The 22,155-nt window shown below is 45.2% G+C and overlaps 1 protein-coding gene across 2 annotated transcripts in view; it reads left to right on the top strand.

Annotated features, from left to right (window-relative positions):
- Nucleotides 1-4,457, top strand: part of Setd3 (SET domain containing 3) — a 148,810-nt gene extending 144,353 nt beyond the window's left edge. For both annotated transcript variants that reach the window (XM_065453562.2, XM_065453561.1), the window contains exon 15: nucleotides 895-4,457. In XM_065453562.2, coding sequence (XP_065309634.1) covers nucleotides 895-1,035 — 141 coding nt within the window. In that variant the 3' untranslated portion in view covers nucleotides 1,036-4,457. The remainder of the gene's footprint in view (nucleotides 1-894) is intronic.
- Nucleotides 4,458-22,155: the final 17,698 nt, after the last annotated feature.

Consider the following 22,155-nt stretch of genomic DNA (forward strand, 5'->3'; position numbering starts at 1 on the left):
ATGACCTCGTTGAAAGCGATCTCGTGGCGGCAACATCATGATTTCTACGCCGACCGTTCGGCCTGAGCTTACGACGCGGAAATTGTTGGCTTCTAGATTGGTAGCGTGCGAGCCTAAACCAGACAAACGCAGATTGCGATGTCGTCACTGACTATGCGTTGTACAGTCGTGCGTTCCTGTGCCTGTGCCATGTGATTTGTGTAAAACGACGATGACAATTGTACACCGGCGAAGAAATGTTAAAGCGCGATTAACCTTGGCAATCATGAAGTCGGCACAACGTAGCACAATTTCTGCGTGGCGCGATACGAGGAAAGTACCCAGGAATGTGAACTGGTCTCGGAGATTGTGCAGGCAAGCGCGGTGCCCCGGAGCGTGACCTGTCACAACGACAGAAGACGAGAAAGTTGCAATGCAGCGCAGGGGCCAAGTGTTTCAAGATCTGGTTGGCTGGATTTTGGAACCGTTGAATTACGCATGCGGCTATGGATGTTTTGGCCGTTATATAAATGGCTTGCGCATGTGTTTTTTATATTCGTTATAGATACCGTGAAAAAAAAAAAGCAATCATTGTTTGAAGGGTAGAGAACAGGGTTGCTGTGCTCGACGGCAGAGGTTCAAGTCTACTGTCGGTCACACATTATGTTATCTTTCTATTAAATCGACGCGAGACCGGAACTATCTAGCTACCTACCGCAAAGTGACGAATGAGAAAAAAAGAATACTTCGCCTAAAAGAACCTCGCTCACAGGGAAGAGTGCAGCACACGTAGAAATGCTATGCCTAAGTCAGTGATTGAGCATTCGAAATAAAACAAATGATTTGCAAAGTTCACACGAGCGCATGCAGTGACATTCTGGACACGCCATTTAATTCTCCTTTGTATGCTTGCAGGAGTACGAAAACATCATCAACGACAAAGGATCTAACGCCAGGCTCAAGATGGCGTCGCAGCTGAGATTGCTGGAGCGCAAGATCTTGACCATCGTGCTCGAGACCCTTAACAACTGCGCAAAACAGCGCAATCAATCTTAAATGCTGATCTGCTTCTTCACTGAGCCCGCGGTGTAAACAACGCAACCGCGTCACATCGCGTCAACAGAGTTCTTTGTTTTTTGTATCGCTGCCATTCTGCCGTTACTGCAATACTATGTTCGCCACATGTCAGTTTTACTGCTTGAACAATAGCTAAGCCACAGCAGGCGCATGGGCATCGCGGAATTCCAGGTACGCGCAGATTTACATGCTTGTTTGCCGAGATGCTAGGGCTAATGGTAGGGCGGTATGCCTTTCTACGGGTAGCTGTGCCTTCCACGGTAAGGCGGCAGAGCTTGCATGCTTAGGGCCAGACAATGAAATCTTCCTTACCTCAGTAAGGAAGCCTTCATTGCAGTGAGGCTACCTTATGTCACTCTGAAAGGTTCCTTACTGAGGCGCCCTCCGTGAAGGCTTCCTTGGTGCTTCCTTGGTACTTCCTCAGCATAAGAAGCCAAACAATGAAATCTTCCTTACCTCACTAAGGAAGCCTTCATTGGGGTGAGGCTACCTTATGTCACTCTGAAAGCTTCCTTACTGAGGGGCCCTCGGTGAAGGCTTCCTTGGTGCTTCCTCAGCATAAGGTAGCTCCAAAGCTACCTTCATGCGTCCTTACGCCGCTCCTGGCCCTGAACGAGCGCTTCACCTCACTGCTTAACCACATGGCATTCGCTTGCGCATGCGCACTGTCGCCCACCTGCGGAGAAGAGCGAGCACGGTATGTCTTGCCAGGCATGTTCGTTTCAGTCACGCGTGCGACATGCAAGCATTGCTAGGCGTTGCAAGACGCCGGCGTGCCAGCGTTGCTGGAGCATATCAAGTTTTGCACTGTAATGCGCAACTTTTTTTTAACTTTAGTAAACGAAACTAGAAGAAAGCGTCCACGCTTCTCTATATTAGCTATTCAATTTAAAGATTGTGCGACGATACAACATTTTTTAATAGAATAATGGTGTTCGCGGAAAGATTTGAAGAGATAATCTCGAACCCAGGCACGCGGCAACCGCTCCTTAGGTGAGGACGGGTGAAGGGAGCTTTCAGAGTACGCTTGCTTCCTCCATCGGTCCTTCGCTGTAAGGAGGCCTCACGTAAGGTTAGGAAGCGCTCGAAGGAAAGGAACTAGGGGTGTGCGAATATTCGGAATTTCGAATACGAATCGAATATTTTCCATATTCGAAGCGTATTCGATTCGAGAAATGCATGTTCGGAAATTCACGAATATCCGAGGACGGCCGAATAACGGTGGAAACGGCGAATATTCGGATAGACTGCGAATAATTGAGCAATTAACCAATTGTATGCTTGCTCCGCATTCTCCTAAGAACATGTTTATTAACTGAGAACTTCGCATGATCCGCTCATTATCTGTATGCTCTATTTCAGTCTATCTGCTTCAGGCATTTGAGACATGATCAGTTTCGGTTTCTTTTTCACCAAGCTTTATAATTCCAATTATTTTGGAATGCCCCATTGCCTCGAAAATTGCAAAGGCAACTCAGGGTTTGCTAACATTGATTCAAGATGTATCAAGGCTCTTTGTGCGGAGTGGAAATTTGATGAAGTGGCCAGCCTAGGCATGTTTTTTGATCCGCGCTTTATGGCCACAGTTCATCAGATGATCATGTCAGATGATCTGGCTGAAAAACCTTGTGACAAGGGAGCTCCAGGAAGCCGTCGTGGAACACCATGGGGACACCGCCGTGCCAGCGTCGACTTCGTGTCCACTGGTGGCATCGAGTGTATGGAATGCTTTTGACGATCTAGTGATGAACAAAGAGAAGACACATTTGGCATCTGCCCCTGAGAGGGAAGGTACAGACTACGCGCAAAAGCCTCTTCTGGAAAGGGGCATGAATCCTTGTGAGTGGTGGCAGTCCATTGGCCGCTTCAGGTACCCGCTTTTAAGTGCACTCGCCCGGAAGTACTTGGCGATCCCTGCCACTTCAGTTCCTAGTGAAAGAGTCTTTTCTACCGGTAGAAATGTGACAGTGCATAGAGAGCGTTTACTTTCTGGCCATATTGAGCAGTTAATTTTCCTTCACGACAATCTGTAACAAGCGTTTTACCTGACTGAGGGCATTACCTGAGTCCGTTATCTATAATTGAGTACCTCTTTAATTTGAAGCAACCTTGTAAAATGCAATGTTATTTTTAAAAGGGTAATAAAGCTATTGTTACCTCTCTTGCAATTTTTTAATACTACACATGTATTCGATATTCGATTCGATATTCGAAGAGAGTTCTTCGTCTTATTCGTATTCGATTCGTAATCGAAAATTTCAATATTCGCACACCCCTAAAAGGAACGTTTTATTGTTTGGGCCAAGCTACCTTCATGCGTCCTTACGCCGTTCCTGGCCCTGAACGAGCACTTCGCCTCACTGCTTAACTACGTGACGTTTGCTTGCGCGTGCGTGCTGTCGCCCACCTTCGGAGAAGCGCGAGCACGGTACGTTTTGCCAGGCACGTTCGTTTCAGTCACCCGTGTGGCATGGAAGCGTTGCTAGGCGTTGCACGACGCCGGCGTGCCAGCGTTGCTGGAGCACATCAAGTTTCGCACTGTAATGCACTACTTCTTTAGATTTAGTAAACAAAACTAAAAAATAGCGTCCACGCTTCTCTATATTAGCTCATCAACTTAGAGATTGTGCGACGATACAACCTTTTTTATTGAATAGGGGTGTTCTGGTGTTCGCCTAAAGCTTTTAAGAGATAATCTCGAACCCAGGCATGGCGGCAACCGCTCCTTACGTGAGGACGGGTGAAGGGAGCTTTCAGAGTATGCTTGCTTCCTCCATCGGTCCTTCGCTGTAAGGAGGCCTCACGTGAGGTTAGGAAGCGCTCGAAGGAAAGGAACGTTTCATTGTTTGGGCCTTAATAGCTAAGCTGCAATAGCTGCATGCGCAGCGCGTATTAGCCACGGCGTGAACGCTTACGCGATACATTGGCGAGGTATACCGCTCTAAATATAAAGCGCGGTATACCGCCCTAAAATTAACGGTAGAGCGTTTTATGGCCGAGCAGTATACCTCAAATGCTCAAGCATTTGATGTTCCGCTCTACCGTTAGAAATACCGTCTCGGAAACTTAGCAAATAACTTTGCAAGTGCTTAAGCCGTACTGCGCAATCACATGCGTTGTTGGCTATTTTCGCGCGTGCTCACCGGTGGCCGAGATGGTATAGCAGCAAGGATAGAGCAGTAGCAGTGCGCTTAATCTCTCAAACATGAGCGCTGATTCAGCGTCAGATGCGGCAGCCTTTCGGCGTGGCGCTCTGAGCTTTTACCAAGGGCGTGTCGAAGTGAACATTGCAGCCCACCGGATGTGTCCCCCAGCTGTGCCTAAAACAAGGAAAGAAAACTTCGTTTGGAAATGTCAGAACTCTTATTTATTTACTGAATAAAAGAGGTCAGAATGCAGTGTTGGCGGTGCGACAATTCTTGTAAGAAGGCCCATCATCGTTGGCAACGGCGTTCTTTCGCCCAGTGCATGGCAGCTGGGTAAGCTTGGGAAGGGGGAGGAGGACGTGTCGTAGGAGTGAAACAGTTCCGAGAGAGGTGTAACGCGGGAGTGGATGTATTCAGGGAGTACATACTGAAAAAGACCGCCACCATGGTCAAAACTAATAATTTTCACTGCGACATCTCGCGTAGGCTCCGTATTGTTTGGAGACGTTAAATTTCATCATTGACTTTTAGAAAAAGTATCGCAATTACTTCAAGGTATGAATTGTTTGTCAAAATATTGACTACACCTAGGTGGTAAATGCAGGTAGTAACGGCAGTGGTAGTAACTTTATTATAAAAAGTAACCTTTACTAATGAGACGGGATAAAACCGGCGCCGCAGAGGGCCGCATTTCGATGGGCACGAAATGCAATAGCGGCAGCGTACCGTGCATTCGGTGCACGTTAAAGAGCCCCGGGTGGTCAATACTTATCCAGATTTTCCCACTATGGCATGCCTCATAATCACATGTTGTTTTGAGCACGTAAAACTCCAGAGTTTAGAGCAACTCGTGAAGGAACGGTTAACAACGGCAGCAAACTTGCGAAACAGCAGCGAAGGTACAAGTGTTTTGTGCCCCTACCTTGAGGAAAGACGGCTAGTACTGGTGGGCACCTGTGTGCTGAGATAAGTAATCAATCTACTGACATATTTCGATACCATTCTGTCTGCACGTACGTGCACGACAACGTAGTGCATAACTGTTAATCTGATGTAATGAATGAAGTATCGCTTATATATATTTTATATAAAATTGCCACATAAGGCAGAATAGACAACGACCAAGACGACATAGTAGAGTTACTAAACCTCCGATCACTTGCATGGATGGCGTATCTTGCTAAATAAGTAGTTTGGCGCTCTTTGGCCAGAACTGGCTCTCGCGCCATGAAAGCCCATTAATCATCAACTAGTAAAAAAGATAGTAAGTGTGCGTTGGAGGCATAGTAACTGCCGTGCTTGCGAACTTCTATGTTCTTTTTTTAGTGTTCCACCACTCACTACGCAAGCGTACGCCGCTGCTGTCATTTGCGTCCTGCACGACGGCTGAGAGCCGAACGTTGTCGTTTTAACTGTAGAACTGTCCGTACACTGCCGCACAGCTGGTTGGTTTAGCTGCTATAGCCTATACACGAATCTTTATATTTCAGGTCAACCGGAAATTGGGCTGTATGGCAAACCTTAAACGCATAGGAACGCTTAAATGTTAAGCGCTGTGCCTCATGGTAAACTTCGAGGATGAAATCAGCGCTATTGAACGAAACAAGAGAAGACTACAGACATGAGCGTTGTTTCCATAGTTCGGTCTCCTGATGCGATATCTGATTGGGGCGTTAACACATTTCCATTTCTTTTTTTCATTTTTCTTCGTCGCGAAACAAAAACAATGAGAACCCCTCCTCTCCTTTTTATCTTGTTCGTCCCGTTTTTTTACGATGCACTGTTCCTTCTTACAGAAATTGTGTCCTCACACATAGCTGCTGGATTCTTTTGTGCGATCTCCTTTGGATTTTACTGCTTCACAGTGAAAGAAGGCAATGCGAAAACACCAAGTTTATATGTATGATGCCCGTTTACCAACCACAGGGATGGTAGTGTTGAGTAACGCCGCCGGCCTCGCAGGAGACTAGCGTAGAGAGAGCACAATTTTTTCCCGCCCACTAGACTTGAAATGCACCAGAAGAAGTCGGGTGGTTTACTCAAATATTTTACAATGATGGGCGCTTTGATGTCTCGGGGTTGCATTCTGTGTGACGCACACGAGCATGCCTCTTCCCACGCCAAGCGATCAGATAGTGCGAAGACTTGCCAATTCATATTGGCTATTCACAGATCCCGCTCCTTTTCGTCGAGCGAAAACCGATACAGCCAAAATAGTTCACAACACGTATGTACACACACCGTGATTGATAGTGCACATCGCTTGTTTGCGCACCTAAGAGAAAATTTCGCATGCTGTAGTTACCGCTGCATCGAAAGGCTACACAGTGGTTCCCCAACGCACTTGTATGAGCTGATGTCACGTAAATTTCACGGAGAACGAGCTAAAACACCCTCAAATTGTTCCGTACCACGCGACTGCAAACGCGTTCAAGCAGCGCGGCCCCGGCTCGCTCATGCCAGAAAGGAAGAAAGGCTCGCCGTGCCCTTTCCTCCTCGCCCGATGAAAACGTCTAGACGACTTTACTGGTGCACTGTGGGTGACGTACTTCAATTACTGATTTCACAGCCACAAAACGTAATAAACAGACAGCTTTTAGTGGGAATGGCCATGTACTACAGAGATTTTAGTTCACCTTGGGCCTTGTATCTTTACATTTTAACTTCTCAAGCAGAGATCAAGCAAGGAAAGTTCAGTGGCACTTTAGCGGTACGTGCCTGAAAAATGCGTGAGCAATACGTTGCACCTCCGTGCGGTTCCGTATTCGTGATTTAAACCGCCATCACCACTTCAAAATATTTGTTCAGGAGCTGTCACTTGCAGTTCTGCCTCCTCGAGGAGCGAACTGATATATATATATATATATATATATATATATATATATATAGAGAGAGAGAGAGAGAGAGAGAGAGGACTGGAACCACGTGACCTCACAGTCCACACCAGCAGGCCCCATTTCTTGCCATCCTCGCCTCGCACCACTACTCGTGCGACCGTTGTCGTCTTCTATAGCTGGCTCCGATGGCGCTCATCATGCCATCAGTTCATAATAATATATATATATATATATATATACATACACTTCTGTCACGTAACTGGCTTCCCGCATTTCACATACACCTTTAAAGAGAAGCTTTCTTTGCGTCGTCTCCCGACGTTCCGGGCGCTACCGCTGTGGTCTGGCTCGCGTGCGCCGTTGAGTTTCTTGCAACACCACCAGATGGCGCTTGCTTCCGCGCATCGCGGCAGCGTTTCACAATTTGTGTGTATGGCACGTGCTGTGCTTGCTTTCTTATGCGACATAAACGCAGGTGCTGGGCTGTGATAGCGTAAACATTGCAATCGTCCATAGCCTGAGGAGAGCGCTTGGAGCTGGGTTCTCAACAGCGCGCCGGAAACGTATGCAGAAGGAACGCGTAGGCACGCGTAAGTAATATGGCCCGAAAGCGTGCATTCAGCCCCGAGGACACCGAGGCCCGAAGGACGCGTTGCGCGGAAGAGGAGCCTCTTCGCTACACACGGAAACGTGGTGTAGACCGCGAAAGTTTGTATGCAATGTGTACGTACAGTTATACAATTACTTGAATTACGTACAGTCCCATAATTCAGGTAAAGTTTGACACTTCTGCTACCTCAATCAAAGCAGAGAGCATACAAAGGTTCGCTTACATCTATTCTCACAGTCCGATGTCAGTGAAGCTTTTTACCCCGTGTTTGGAGACTTGCTGGACGTTTGGAGGTTTGCTTGGGGTTTTCAGATACCTATTCAGACTTGCTTGACGTTTTCAGATTTCCCAGAAGTTCTCATATTTGCTAGAAGTTAGCAAACTTTCTTGTCGTTTTCAGATTTGCTTGACGTTTGAAGACTTGTTTGATGTTTTCAGACTTGTTTGAAGTTTGCAGACTTGCCTGAAATTTTCCGAATTGCTTGAATTTCTTCCTTCTTTAATACTCCTAATGCTCAGGAATAGAATAAGCTTTACTAAACGTCTTCAATCCGTGTTCGAGAGTTCCAATATTTAGGCACGGCAGATTGAATTCCCTCAGTTGCCTTAGTTTGTGGCTGCAGAAACGCGCAGCGGTGTCTGGGAGACCGTGGTTAAATTACACCGTTCTTTAATACCCGTAGCGACGACCCCTAAAACCTGTTTTTAATCCTACTTATATCAATTTCTGGCTCAACAACCTCGTTTTCCCTGCCGGTAAGTCCGGCTTTCATCTGCACCTGCGTATCTGTACAGCGGGTGGTTTAGGCTTCTGCGTACGACCGACCAAATCCAGATCGTTTCGCAATGGGAAAAGACGATCTTACCGTGTTTTCGAGGTTATAGCTGGTACCATGTGGAGCGCTTTGATGCATCATGACCGGTGAGATATATGGTGACCAGCGCCTGCAGTAAGTACGTGTGCAATATTGCTGCTCTCAACTTCTCCAAAAGTCAACTTTGTGACATCGCAAGCATACGTTGCTAAGCTGTCCGATATCGTCCAGTAAACCACGAGCTTCGTTTCAAATTATACAAAACTTTTCAAATTGACTGTGACACATAGCACATTTCTTATCCTTGAATAAGTTTGCTCAAAGAAAGAAAGATTACTTCCAGAATAAATCCAAATTCATAATTGAATAACTAGCAAATAAAATTTCTACGAATTACCTTGCGGCATATAGTGTAATTTACGAATTATAATCGGTCAATTTGCCAGGCACATTCATTTCGAACGAATTCTATGGATGACGCTAGCTTCGAGATGTACGCCGTCAAAATGGCGGCATATATGCACTGTTGTTCCGCTTAGCTTCTTTGCCAAAACACTGTTGTATGCATCGAATCAGAAAAACAAGTGGAGCGTCAGTGTATTTCTTCGCACACTTTGGAAATGAATATCGGGAAACTGGTGTCGTCCTGAGAGTTCGCTCCGAGTAGCTCACCGGGTAAAGTTCGCAAAATGGCCGTTGTGTGGCGCTGCTGTGCTCGATGTCGTGGGTACGCTCCCGGCCACAGGAGTCGCACTACGAGGGTGTGAAATGCAGAAAAGCACTTTTGCACATAGGTGTACTTTAAAGAAAGGCGTGAGAAGTTAATCCGTGGTCCCCCCTGCGACGGCGTGCGTCATAATCAGATCGTGGTTTTGGCACGTAGAACTCCAGAATTCTTTCTTTAATTTCTAGAGTGCAATATGGGCTTTAATGTAACTTAAGAAAAACCTAATCAATGAAATTTCTTTAGTTGAATATGCATTTAAATGTATGGTGTATGTAATATCTGCCTCGAACATGGACTATCTTTAAAAGTTCTGTATATTCCTTAATAATTATTATTTCGCCTAGATTTCCCCAGCACAAGTGCTTTTGTGCATTCTTCGCACACTCGAAGTACTTTAGATTAGTTTTCCCTGTGTTCTCCAGAAAAATGCAATCACGTTTTTTGTGCGATATGCTTCGAAATTCGGTATATGCAATGAACTGTTAGCACTTGGTAATTTATATGAACACTTACTGTTAGCACTTGGTAAGCTCTTGGTAAGCACGTTATTGTGCTTGGTAAGTACAATAACGCTTGGTAAGCACTGGTTTTGGTATTGGGTAGGCAGTAACGGGTTTGTGTTGCCAACAAAAAAAAGAAGACTGTTCTTCAGTACGATGGAAGAGTGGTGTACATGTAAATCGAAGTATTTCTTCAACCGTTACCTTTTCAAACCATGTAATTCGCAAGTTTATCGAGCCCGTATGCTATCCAACTTGCTTACTTATCATATAAATATAATGCCGAACTGCTAACTGCACTCGTCCATGCCACACAATTATTTTTGCTAGTGCAAGTGATAGTGCAGTTGGTAATTTGCAGTTATCATGATTTATCAAGTGTACGCATGTCAACATAATCAGAGCCCTACAATTCCATCAACTCTGTTGTTATAGGGATTTGTGTTGATATAAAGAAATGTATTGAGATTTAAAGAACCAAATCAATGGAGTGCATTTCAGGTAGCATTCTAGGTCATATGCAAGCGCGTACATTTTTTGTTCATTTTTGAAATCTAATAATGGATTATTAGCTGTCGTCACATTAGAGCATTAACAAACCCGAAATGACATTACCTTGCGCCAGAGAAACACATCAATTTAAGGTATATGTAATAATAAATTTAACATTTCTGTATTAAACAACCATATCAAATCGCATGTTTTAGGAACTAACAATTAAAATACTCCTTTAGATTACGCGTAAATACTTGTACTGCACGTAAATAATGTTTTATTTGTTGTGGCTTATAATTTTTATATTAAATGAAGAAATAGTGTGCTGCCTGAATTCTGCCTTAAATTGCTACTACCCAGCTCAATGCTTTTGACATAATCAGAAAAATAATTCCAAAACGCTGAGAACATTGCAGAACGTCTCTGCCACATTTCAAACGCGAGAAGTGTTTGCCTAATGGCCGACATTTTGTGCGGCTTGTAGAACGGATAATTCAGTATAAGATCCCGTATTACTGTGCGGATCGGGTGGGATTTAGGCCCCTAGTGCTTTTTCTTTCTGGAAACGTCCGGAATAGAGGAATGTTTGCTTTCTTTGAAGTATTCTCGTTCTAAGCCTAACGCTATCTTTTTCACCCAGGCCTCTGGGGAGACACCTTGCCAGAAATTTAGTTTTTTTCACCACATGCAATTATTTCACTTCGAAGTGGGCATGCGGATATTTGGGAAGTTCGAAAACTTTCGATCCAGCTAGGATATGTGCAAGCGATTTAGCAATTATTCGCACCTGTGTATGGGATATTGGAACGTGTTTTGCAGGGGTTTTATCACAAGCACTTTTGTTAGTGAGTAACGCTGTGTAGAGTTTTACGTAGGCTGTCGAAATTCCTAGTTCCTTCGCATCCGCGTTTCGGAATTTTAATTTGGAGAGCGCGAAAAGTTTGTATCATATTTTCAATATCGGTCGACACCAATTCGATACCGTTCAGCCTTTAAGAAATGTTCCGACTTGTGCAAAGTCTCTCTAAATATGCGTGGCCCTTATGTGTTCTTATATCAGCGCAGAACAGATTTTTGCGTTTTTGATCCATATGTGTTATTCAAATGGGCGTTCTATCCAATCGACGTATTTTATTGTAATCGGCATTATTCCAAACTCGATTTTCTATGTAGTTTGCGTAAGAGGTTGTCTCTGAAGGAGGAGATAAGGGCCAAAGTCGATTGTCGAAGCGTGTTCGTGGGTGTGACGTCACAGATATAAAAATACTTTTTTTCTTATTCGGGCCTCGTTGAGGTGTCTCACACGTTCGTTGGCGATGCTCTCCGAGTTCAGGATTTCGCACCCTTACACACTCCGTTATTTCTTGCCTGCTCGCCTCTTCGGCGCTTTTCCTTCTTGCACAGAGACTCGCCGCGGAAGCTTAGTGGGTATGGCAGTGTGATGCTGAGCTCGAGATTGCGTGTTCGATCCCGCCTCGGCAACCGCATTACGCGCACGGTGCAATAAAAAATTACTGCCAAAGCACTCCGTACAGATGGTTAACCATCGAAGCTCAACCAAGCGGCACCGGTGTTCATCACTGGGTTAATCCCGACGGTTCATTAAACGATGGCCTTGCTAGTCTGCCGGATCCTCGGTACGCAGTTGCTGCTTGTGCTCGGCTGCACGAGCCTGTTCTTGTGCCCGGGCTGCAGCATCGGCAGTGCGCAGATGAGCTCGTTCCCCGTTCTGCTCATGGCGTTCCTGATCGAAAGCTGCCTGCTCCTCAGGAGTACGTCTGATGCGTGGCCTACCCATTTCGGAGCCGAACAGAAACTGCTGCGCGCGCACTCGGCTGTGACGGAGAGCAACGACGTCACTACTGACGCAGCTAATCGCGCGCCTTTCTTTCTTTTTTCTTCTGCGCGTGCGCATGAGGTCTCGCCGGAGGAGTTTTCGGCGTACAGGTGACAGACGGATGGATGGAGAAATCGGCTAGCCACATAAAGCTTCGCTGTAGAACGCTACGCGCATGTATATTTAGGTGCACGTTCAAGAACCACAGGCAATCAAAACTGATCCCGAGTCTCCAAGGGCGGCTTGCTTCATAATGGGATGGTGGTTTCCGCTCTTGAAATACCAGATTTTGCATGTACTTTTTTTCTTGCACAGGGTTGCCAATAGCCGGACATTTATTCGTGCTAAATTCCTTTCACTCCATCCCCATTTCTCTCTGAACAGGTCGCTGAGCTCTTTTGAATCGCCGTAAAGACTTCATTTTCTGCTGTCTTTTCCCCTTTCTTTCCGCCAGCGAATTTGGCTCCTTAGCGCCGATAACAGGTCTGATGCACTTGCCGCGTTGTTCACCAGAACACACTACTCAAGTGAGCATCACATAAAAAGAGAGGAGAAGGAAACAATGCTATACTTCCTTTTCTTCCTCTTCCCGGATGATAACTTTTGTTGTGGCTTTATTGTTCCCAAGAGAGGGAGAAAAAGAAGACCTAATGAAGAAGAGCAACAGCAGTTGATTACGCCCACCACATCGGTCACTCTATTTTGGTGCATCTAATCTTGCCACGAGGATAGCCTCGGAAGCCGCATCCAAACAGCGTCACCAAGGCGGTAATCAGTGGCGGTCGGTCCCGCCGAGACCCATTCTCCCAATTACTATGCGGCAATCAAGACCTCTCTGGGATACGTAACTATGCAGTGTACCTGAGTGACTGGTGGAAAGGGGAAGCTTGCCCATTTTCTCTTAATTCGGCGCAGAAAAGTTGCGTTCTTCCGGTGCTTATCAGTATTGTTAGGACGCGTTATCCTGTCAGCGTAGCTACGCGACTTGTTAGGTGTTGCACAAATTTACGCGTGTTGTTGAGAGTGAAGGAAACCCTTCGTGGATGTTCAGGTTGAATTTCCAGTGTACAGTGTTGCGTTGGTCTAACCTGTTTTGCTAGTTAATATTTAAAGAAGCAATTAACATTGCGAGTGAGAGGCCTGGACAAAGAAAGAAACAAGAGGAAAGCTGACTTCCCGCATTTCTTTTCACTGTTTCACTATATTTCTTTTTCTGAGTGACGGTTCCATTAGTTTTCTTATCAGAAGCTGTAATCTTTGTATATTACACGTGTAATTCGTGTAGCGTAGAGTGACATTTCATTTGTGTGAGTTTGCTTGCTGGATGTGCTTCTTCTATTATGCATTTCTTGTATAGGGCTTTTCAAGCTTCTATTGTTCTGTCAGTTTTAAGAAGATTCAGTAGGAAGATGCTAGCGCCCGGTCCTGCTTTTTGTGTTGCCTTGGTCTTTTACTTGAGCTGTTAATGCACTTTAACGTTTATTCCCTAGGGGCGAAAAATTCATACAAGAGCGCTAGGTCCGTGAAAGATGCAGCAGTCAAGCTAAGATTGTTTTAAAAGTCGTAACGTCAGTGCTGTATTAAAATATGGCTAAATGATTTCAAATAGCAGAACGGTTGAACAAAGTACGGGCTGAATCCGTGGATACGGGAGCGTCTTTTTTGTACGCCGCTACGTGAAATGCTACCACATGAAGAAATAATAAATTTGTCTCGGACTTTGATGGTAACAGCGTTAAGAAACAGAAATCAGGTGTTGTACCTGCGTAGATAATTACCCCATTTCCTGGATAGACATGGGCATGCTTGGGCAACACAGCTTGGGCTGACATCAGGGTCCGTTGGCTATAATCAGTGGCAAAATCAGTAAGTCTCTGAGATACTAATTACTGGACATTTACATCCGTGAATAACTCGCAGTGACACAACACTAACTCAGCAGTTGCGAATAAATGTGCGACATGTTCACTTGGTGCCCGGCTGCGCAGGATTATATGCATAAAATCTTTGTCTGGAGGCTACAGATGCGAATTTTAATCGTATGCATAGTGAGAACTCGTTACACCTGTATTCTTGTTTCTTTCTTTTTTTTTTACTTGGCGCCCGCGTGTAATATACGTCTTACATGTGTAAGTAGCCAAAATGTACCTATAAATGGACGTATACTAAATACATAGTGTCATTCTTATGTTTTTGGCAAAACAATATTAGACAGCACCCTTGTCCTTCCTTTTTGAACTCACGTTCTTTTCGCCACTTTTTGTGGCATGGACCATTTAGGAAAGTCGCTAGCTTACCATTCCTCAGCGTATATTGCTCAAAACATAGCTCTTGATCGACTCATTTACAAAATGATTAAGTCTTGCTTCATTGCATATCTCCCCAGTTTATGCGGCGGACAAAACGACCAGCCTTGCTTCTTATAGCTGTCTAATCGTTTGCTATCGCAATCAGTGCTTCGCTTTTCGGGCGAAACTGTGGCTTCATTAAACATGCCAAATATTAACACGAATATGCATGCTTGAAGCGATTAACAGCGGACAAACAAGAAAAACCTCAGCACGAAGGCAACGACAAGACACGGAGACTTGTCATGGTCGGGGTCATGGATTCAGAAGTGGCTTTGGAGGCACGTACATATGACACGCAAGTGGCCTCAGACAACAGGACTCACAAAATAGTGAAACCTTTACAACTTAATATTGAGAGGAACAAAATAAGCAATGACTACACAGGAGCGCAACGCAATGTGCATTGGCGCTTTAGTCTGGCTCCAAACATTTTCGAAAAGTAACTTACAGACGAAGCGTAGGAACTGCGAAATAAGGGCGCAAATGTGGCAAACATGACGTGGCAGACCTGACCAGTCTCCCGTAGTGGGAGGATCTTTCAAAGCGAGAGCCCGTCAGCAAATTGGCCTGCTGCGCATAGCAAAACGCTCGATTTAAAAAAACTGTAGAGCTGTCTTTCGGCTTCTCTCTAATTTCGGTCCCATCTCCCATCGTCTCTCCCACCAGTATCGCAACGAAGGGCCCACGCAGCGTTTCGACGAGAGGACGTTTATTTGTCAGGACGGCCGTTTATACAAAGACACTTTCCTTGTGAAGGGATCTGAAAAGAGCAACTCGCCTTGACTACACATTTCAAAGGAACATATACACACTGAAGGCCTCACATAAAGGTAATGAGATTTGCTATCGCATGTAAAATACCTTTCAAAATGATTTTAGTGGGCTCATTTAGTTGGTTAAATACTTTAACAAAGGACCCATTTTATAACCCAGTAGAGTACTCTGCAGATACGAGGCTGCATAGTTAGACACACTGAGTAAGTTGGTAGATTATGACGAGAAAGTGAGCTATGCCTTCTTGCGAGAAATATTGTTTATGGGCATACGATAGTTCGCGCTCGCAAGTTCTTTCTCTCGTTCTTTCTTTAAATGTGCTTTGTACACGAGCAAACGACGGTAAACGTATACGCAGCCACAGTATCCTTTCTTATGTTGCTCCGTTCAACTGCAGAAGCCGACGTCGCCTCATTCGTCTGTCGCATGCGTGTGGATATATGAGCTTCGCCGAAAGCCATCTGCATAGAAAACTGAGCTTTCATATACGAGCCGTCCCACATCACCGCACAAAGGAGTTCATATGAAAGTAAAATTAGGCAAACAGTAGCCTGGGCCCGGTCAACTCTGACTCCCCACACTTTATTCCCGAAGCCTCTGAAGGTCATGCGTGCGTTTGCGAGCTATTGAGAAAGTTTTGCCCAGTCTAGTACCAAGAAAATACGTCATGAAAGAAGAGATAAGTGAGCCGTCAGCGTTGAGGCCAGGATGGTATCAACTCGCGATAGGCGTTATTTCTCACCTGCGCATTCTTTTCGGGGGAGAGGTATAGGTGTGATATTGAAGGTATTTCAAACATGCTAGCTATGCAGATGTCGACAAAAGTGACAAAGACAGTAGGCTATTGTTTCTTCATACAAAAGACACCGTTTGCTAGGTTAGCCAATCGGCTAGCTTTCGTTAGAGCTGATATCCAGGTAAGTAACATCGGATAAATGGAAAAGAAACAAAAACGCCCCAGAACTTTTGCACAGGTTTATCTTTCTAGTGGCATTCTTTATTCAATTGATTTTTAAAAGGCAGGTTGGCGGGCTTTAGTAACAGCGGCTACTTATCGTCGCAGGGCAAGAAAGAAGTCAGCACACTAACGACATGTTAAGGCTATGACGAAGACATGCCCGCATGCCGAAACATTGGCGCTGGCCGTTGTTGTAACTGGACACATAGAGACCCTCAGGTGGGGAGGGGGGCCCAGAGAATAGAAGATCCGTAAGACTGCGCCACTGTTTCGCAGGGATGAGCCTAGTGCTGTGCGACAAAGTGTCGTCCAACTGCAGGTGGAGCGAGAGCATTCTGCTCCCACCGATCCTTCCATGTGCCTCTCTTCGGCCATTTGACGTCGGCTCTGCGTCATCAGAGCTCGCATTTCTCATTCGCTAGCCTTCGTTGTTAAGTCACTTTTGTTTAGGACTGAGCTGAGGCTAGACCACGAACGCAGGTTGCGCTTTGCCCATGCGCAGTCACGCCTCGCAACATTAGTTTCCTTAGCAAGCTGAAGCTCATTGAAGTGCTTCGTGAAGTCTCTTGTCTGAGGCGGCTCGTATGTCATGTGTGCCTCCGAAACATGTTATCATGCAATACCCGTTTCTTGAATATTTTACCTTGGGATAACACCTCAATGTATTTTTCTGTTATTGTGGTCCCTTCTGCAGTCTCTGTGGTTTAATATGTAGCTGTGCAAAAGACAAAGGTAAAAGAAATTCGGGAAAATTCTAGCCTCACAATCTCGGAGGCAACAGCCATAATTCGCCTAGTGGCTGCTAGACAGTGCGACGAAACAGTACCGCAGCCATAATGTAGGCTTCACCATGGAGAGTAGAATATGCGTCTTTCTATTCCAAGTTTGGTAAAGTCTAATGGAGCGGTGATTGTGAGTACATAGCCATCCGTTAGTGGCACAATTTGCACGACCTGAACTTTCTATCGCAAGCCCTTTCAGGCGCAGTGTTATACGTAGCACGTATAGTTTTTTTTTTTCTGTAGAGCAGTCAGAAGGTCACTGAGTCCTGTTCTGAGATTCCTTAATGAGGAAAGTTCACCGACTGTGGGGAAGTAATTTCTTTCTTTCGTTCGATATCGAGGCGTACTTCGGGGCGGTAATGGCTGGCCATTATCACTGGGGAAGTGCGTTTCGATGGAGTCGTATATAATACTCTCGATATTCAGAGAGCTGCGCTTTTTGACATTTCGAACAGTGCAGTTGACACTTAGAGAAAATATAGTTCTGACAGTAGCCGGCAATGTTCTGGTGAGGGCGTTCAATTGCAAATCTGGCGACACCATTCATATTCACGTTCAACTATTTAGAGTGACGTGGTGTGCTCCACCTTACACCTTCCTTAATCCGAGGGATGACTCTTCCCCCTCGCTGCTGTCCATATTAAAGTTTACTCAGGTGCCTTACATCGCAGCCACATGCTTTTTTTCTCTGACTATTGAAAGCAATGGCCACTGAAAAGCTGCCTCATCGATACTTTTGTGTGAGCCCGCAGAAATGAACCAATGAGGCTAGTGTTTTTTCAATTGATATTCGATTTCAATGGTCATTGATAGAGCACTTGTGACTGCGGTACTATGCGTTAGTAATTAATGGGTACTATACGTACTCTCTATGAATAGAGAGAAGATGAAGTGTGTGCAAGCCCGAGCTCTATTTCTCTAGCTCGTCTGTTGTCGCCTGATTTCGGTGTATATCTTGGGGCAGCCGCCATGGGTTGTAGCACGGAGGAAAGTTGACGTGCCCGTGCCTTTACTGGGGATGGCGATTTCAGCGTTGGCTGCGTCTAGGAAGCGGACTGGCCTCCAGAGTGACACCGACTGCGATGATATCAATGTTTACTCACTCAACAGTGAGGAATTATCCGATGACGACTTTCAGCTTGTGAGTACTCCTGCCAGAAGGCGAAACGAAGAAACACCAAAGCCGGCTTATATTCGATGGCGTCGACTGTAGGGTCAACTCGGAATACTGCAGTCAGTATGATTCTCTTTCTACCAGAAATCGCTACCGAAAACCTCAGGCGACTCATCAGACAGACTGCCTGGGTGCTCCTTGAAGCGATGCCGCCAAATCAACTCATGAATGTCAGAGTCAACTCACGTAAAAATGCCTTGGCTATTGACGTTATGCATTAGACAGCGCCGAGTACTTTGAGCGTGCTTAGGTTACTTCACGGCTTGAAGGTCCACCCGTATATTCCTCTAGGCAGTGACACTACTACTGCTGTCATGTACGACATGGACGTCTCCATCTCCAGCGCTTACTTGCCGATCCTAGTGAAAGCGGCAGTTGACGCCTTCGCCATAACTCATGTGTCTCGACTAGGCATATCGCACTGCGTGAAGGTAGTTTTCGAGGGTGAATATCTTCCCTCACACGTCAAAGTGGCACCAGATACCCCGTGCGACCATTTATCCAAAGGCCATTCCGATGGCGCAGTTACATGAGGCTGGCACGAGCAAGCACTGTGCGCTTGTTGCCCCTGCAAACTTAATCTCATCCGTCCACCTAACTTTCTGGCATCCCCTGCTACGCTACCCTTCTCTTGGAATCGAGTCCGTAATCCTTAATGACCATCGGTTATCTTCCCTCTTCAGTACATGCCCTGTCCATGCCGACTTCTTTTTTTGATTGCAACTAAGGTGTCATTTACTCGCGTTTGTTCCCTCACACAATGTGCTCTCTTCGTATCCCCCCTTAACGTTACACCCATCACTCTTCTTTCCATAGCTCGTTGCGTCGTCCTCAATTTAAGTAGAACCCTTTTCGTAAGCCTCCAGGTTTCTACCCCGTAGGCGAGTACCGGTAAGACACAGCTGTTATACACTTTTCTCTTGAGGGATAATGGCAACCTGCTCCTCATAATCTGAGAATGCCTGCCAAACGCACCCCAGCCCATTTTTATTCTTCTGATTATTTCAGTCTCATGATCCGGATCCGTGGTCACTACATGCCCTAAGCAGATGTATTCCCTTACCACATCCAGTGCCTCGCTACCTATCGTAAACTGCTGTTCTCTCCGAGACTGTTAAACATTACTTTAGTTTTCTGCAGATTAATTTTTAGACCCACCTTTCTGCTTTGCCTCTCCTGGTCAGTCAGCATGCATCGCAATTGGTCCCCTGAGTTACTAAGCAAGGCAACATCATATGCGAATCGCAAGTTACTAAGGTATTCTCCGTTACCTCTTATCCCCCTTTCTTCCCAATCCAGGTCTCTGAATACCTCCTGTAAACACGCTGTGAATAGCATTGGAGAGAACCTATCTCCCTGCCTGACGCCCTTGTTTATTGGGATCTTCTTGCTTTCTTCACTGAGGACTACGGTGGCTGTGGAGCTGCTAATAGATACCTTTCAGTATTTTTACGTACGGCTCGTCTGCATCCTGATTCCGTAATGCCTGCATCACTGCTGAGGTTTCGACTTAATTAAACGCTTTCTCGTAATCAATGAAAGCTATATATAAGGGTTGGTTATATTTCATACATTTCTCTATCGCCTGATTGATGGTGTAAACATGGTCTCTTGTTTAGTAGCCTTTGCGAAATCTTGCCTGGTCCTTTGGTTTACAAAAGTCTAAGGTGTTCCTGATTCTATTTGCGATTACCTTAGTAAATACTTTGTGGGCAACGGACAGTAAGCTAATCCGTCTAAATGTTACGTGTCTTTGGCGTCCCCTTTCTTATGGATTAAGATTATGTTGGCGTTCTTCCAAGAATCCAGTACGCTCGAGGTCATGAGGCATTGCGGATACAGGGTGGCCGGTTTTTCTAGAACAATCTGCCTACCATCTTTCAACAGATATGCTGTTACCTGATCCTCCCCAGCTGCCTTCCTCCTTTGCATAACTCCCAAGGCTTTCTTTATTTCTTCCAGGGTTACTTGTGGGATGTCAAGTTCCTCTATACTATTCCCTCTTCCATTATTGTCGTGGGTGCCATTGGTACTGTACAAATCTCTATAGAACTCATCAGCCGCTTGACCTATCTTATTCATAATAGTAATGATATTGCCTGCTTCGTCTTTCAACGCATACATATGATTCTTGCCTGTTCCTTGTTTCATCTTCACCGATTTTAGGCTTCATCCATTCGTCCATATTCTATCCATATTATATTTCCTTATGTCAGGTATTTTACGCTTGTGGAATAACTTAGAAAGTTCTACCAGTTCGATTCTCGCTGTAGGGTTAGAGGCTTTCATGCATTGGCGTTTCGTAATCAGATCTTTCGTCTTCTGCGATAGCTTGCCGGTATCCTGTCTAACGAAGTTACGACCGTCTTTTATTGAACACTCCTTAATGATCCCTTCGTGAAGCCAACCTGTTCTCTTGGTTAACTGAAGACAAGCGTTGCCAGCCCTTAGTCTATTGGAAATTATCTTGGCGAATATATTGTACGATACCGGAAGTAAGCAAATGGGTCCATAATTTTTAATTTCCTTAACGTCTCCCCTTTGGCAGATTAGAATAATTTTGGCATTTTTCCAGTTCTCTGGGACCCTTGAAGTCCTGGGACTTTTCGTATAAAAGGCCGCAAACTTTTTCTAGCGTGTCTCGTCCATGCTTGATTAAATCGACTGTTATTCCATCTTCTCGTGCCGCTTTTTCCCGTTTCATGTCTTGCAAGGCCTTTGTAACTTCAGCGCTAGTTATAGAAGGAGCTTCTCTTACCTCTTCATCACTACTGCGAATATATTAGTTTTTTTTTTTCTAAACGGGACGTGAGAGGAAGAAAGAGAGCGAAGAAGAAGAAATTGATGCGACTGAGATGGCAGCAAACTGAACGAATTGCTTTTCGGAACTTTCAGTCGGCTGGTTAAAAAACATTAATTTCAACTTTTCCTTGATATTCAAACAACTACTAAACTGCAGCTCATATTTCGAGCTGTTTCATAAAGCATGCAATTGCCAAATTTTGCTTTGGTGATACTTTTCAGCGCCTCTAGTCAAGGCGACAGGGCTGTCTTTTGACAAAAATACAATAAATAACGCGTTCGTGAGCACACTACACAAAGGAGTGAGCCTTTTTTGCTTGTATTGTTGGTCTTTCGATCGCATAATTGGCGCAAAAAAAGACACTTCATGCAGTTTTCTTCGCAGCGCAACGAATCTCATCTTCGATAGAGTAGGATGAACGTGTCTTACTTAAATCTTTTCTTTGCATAGGACGGTAACCTCGTGCAAAGTTCATATTTCTTAATTTAACCCGAGTAGAAATGAGATTCAGCCAAATTTCGTTTTGGTGGTGGCGAAAGGCGCCGTGAATCGCCTTAAGGTGAACAGCGAGGCAGTCAAAAGAGGACGGACTGCACGAAGCGACGGTCGCATAGTCTAAGATGGATTACGTCACATAGCCCGCATTGTGTTCGCCAATATTCGTCTGCTCCGGAGGTGTTGTTGCGTTACATGAACTTTCATGCTGCACCCGCTTCCAATCACCTCGAAGTCTGTTTTCTAATCCTAACACAGCACGACTGCCACCGGCAAGTAGCTTCTTTAATTCTTTGTTCAGACACCTCTCACCGTTATCCCTTAAGCAAAGGTCTTGTAATCTCTCCATTTACATATTCGTCTCGTTCCTCTACGTAGGTCATTGACCTTTCAAATTTATCAAGGGACACGGAGCGGGTTGGGGGAGGGCATTTGGCATAGTACCCTGTCTTAACTGTTCCGTGCAGCGCCTTGGAGGGTATAGGGCTCCTGTCAACCAATTATTGACGAAAGAGGGAATGATAAAAACATACTGCTGCACAGCGACGATAGATGATTAGGTCGTATAAGCGTCCCTATTCAAATATTATCCTCGACACCTGCTTTTGGCTTCTTCACAACATTAAATCCAAGCAAGACTGCTTTACTGTAGAGGGAAAGTGACGGCGCTTGGGGTGGCGAAATATATTTACTGACGTACTTCTCCACTCCTGTCTGAGGAGATCATTCACTTGTAGGGAAAAGGAAGGAATGGGGTACGGGGGAAAATGGGGAGAGATGTGATCTATGGTTCGA

This window comes from Dermacentor albipictus, chromosome 10 (genome assembly GCF_038994185.2).
Source record: "Dermacentor albipictus isolate Rhodes 1998 colony chromosome 10, USDA_Dalb.pri_finalv2, whole genome shotgun sequence".
In the NCBI taxonomy this organism is placed as follows: Eukaryota; Metazoa; Arthropoda; class Arachnida; order Ixodida; family Ixodidae; genus Dermacentor; species Dermacentor albipictus.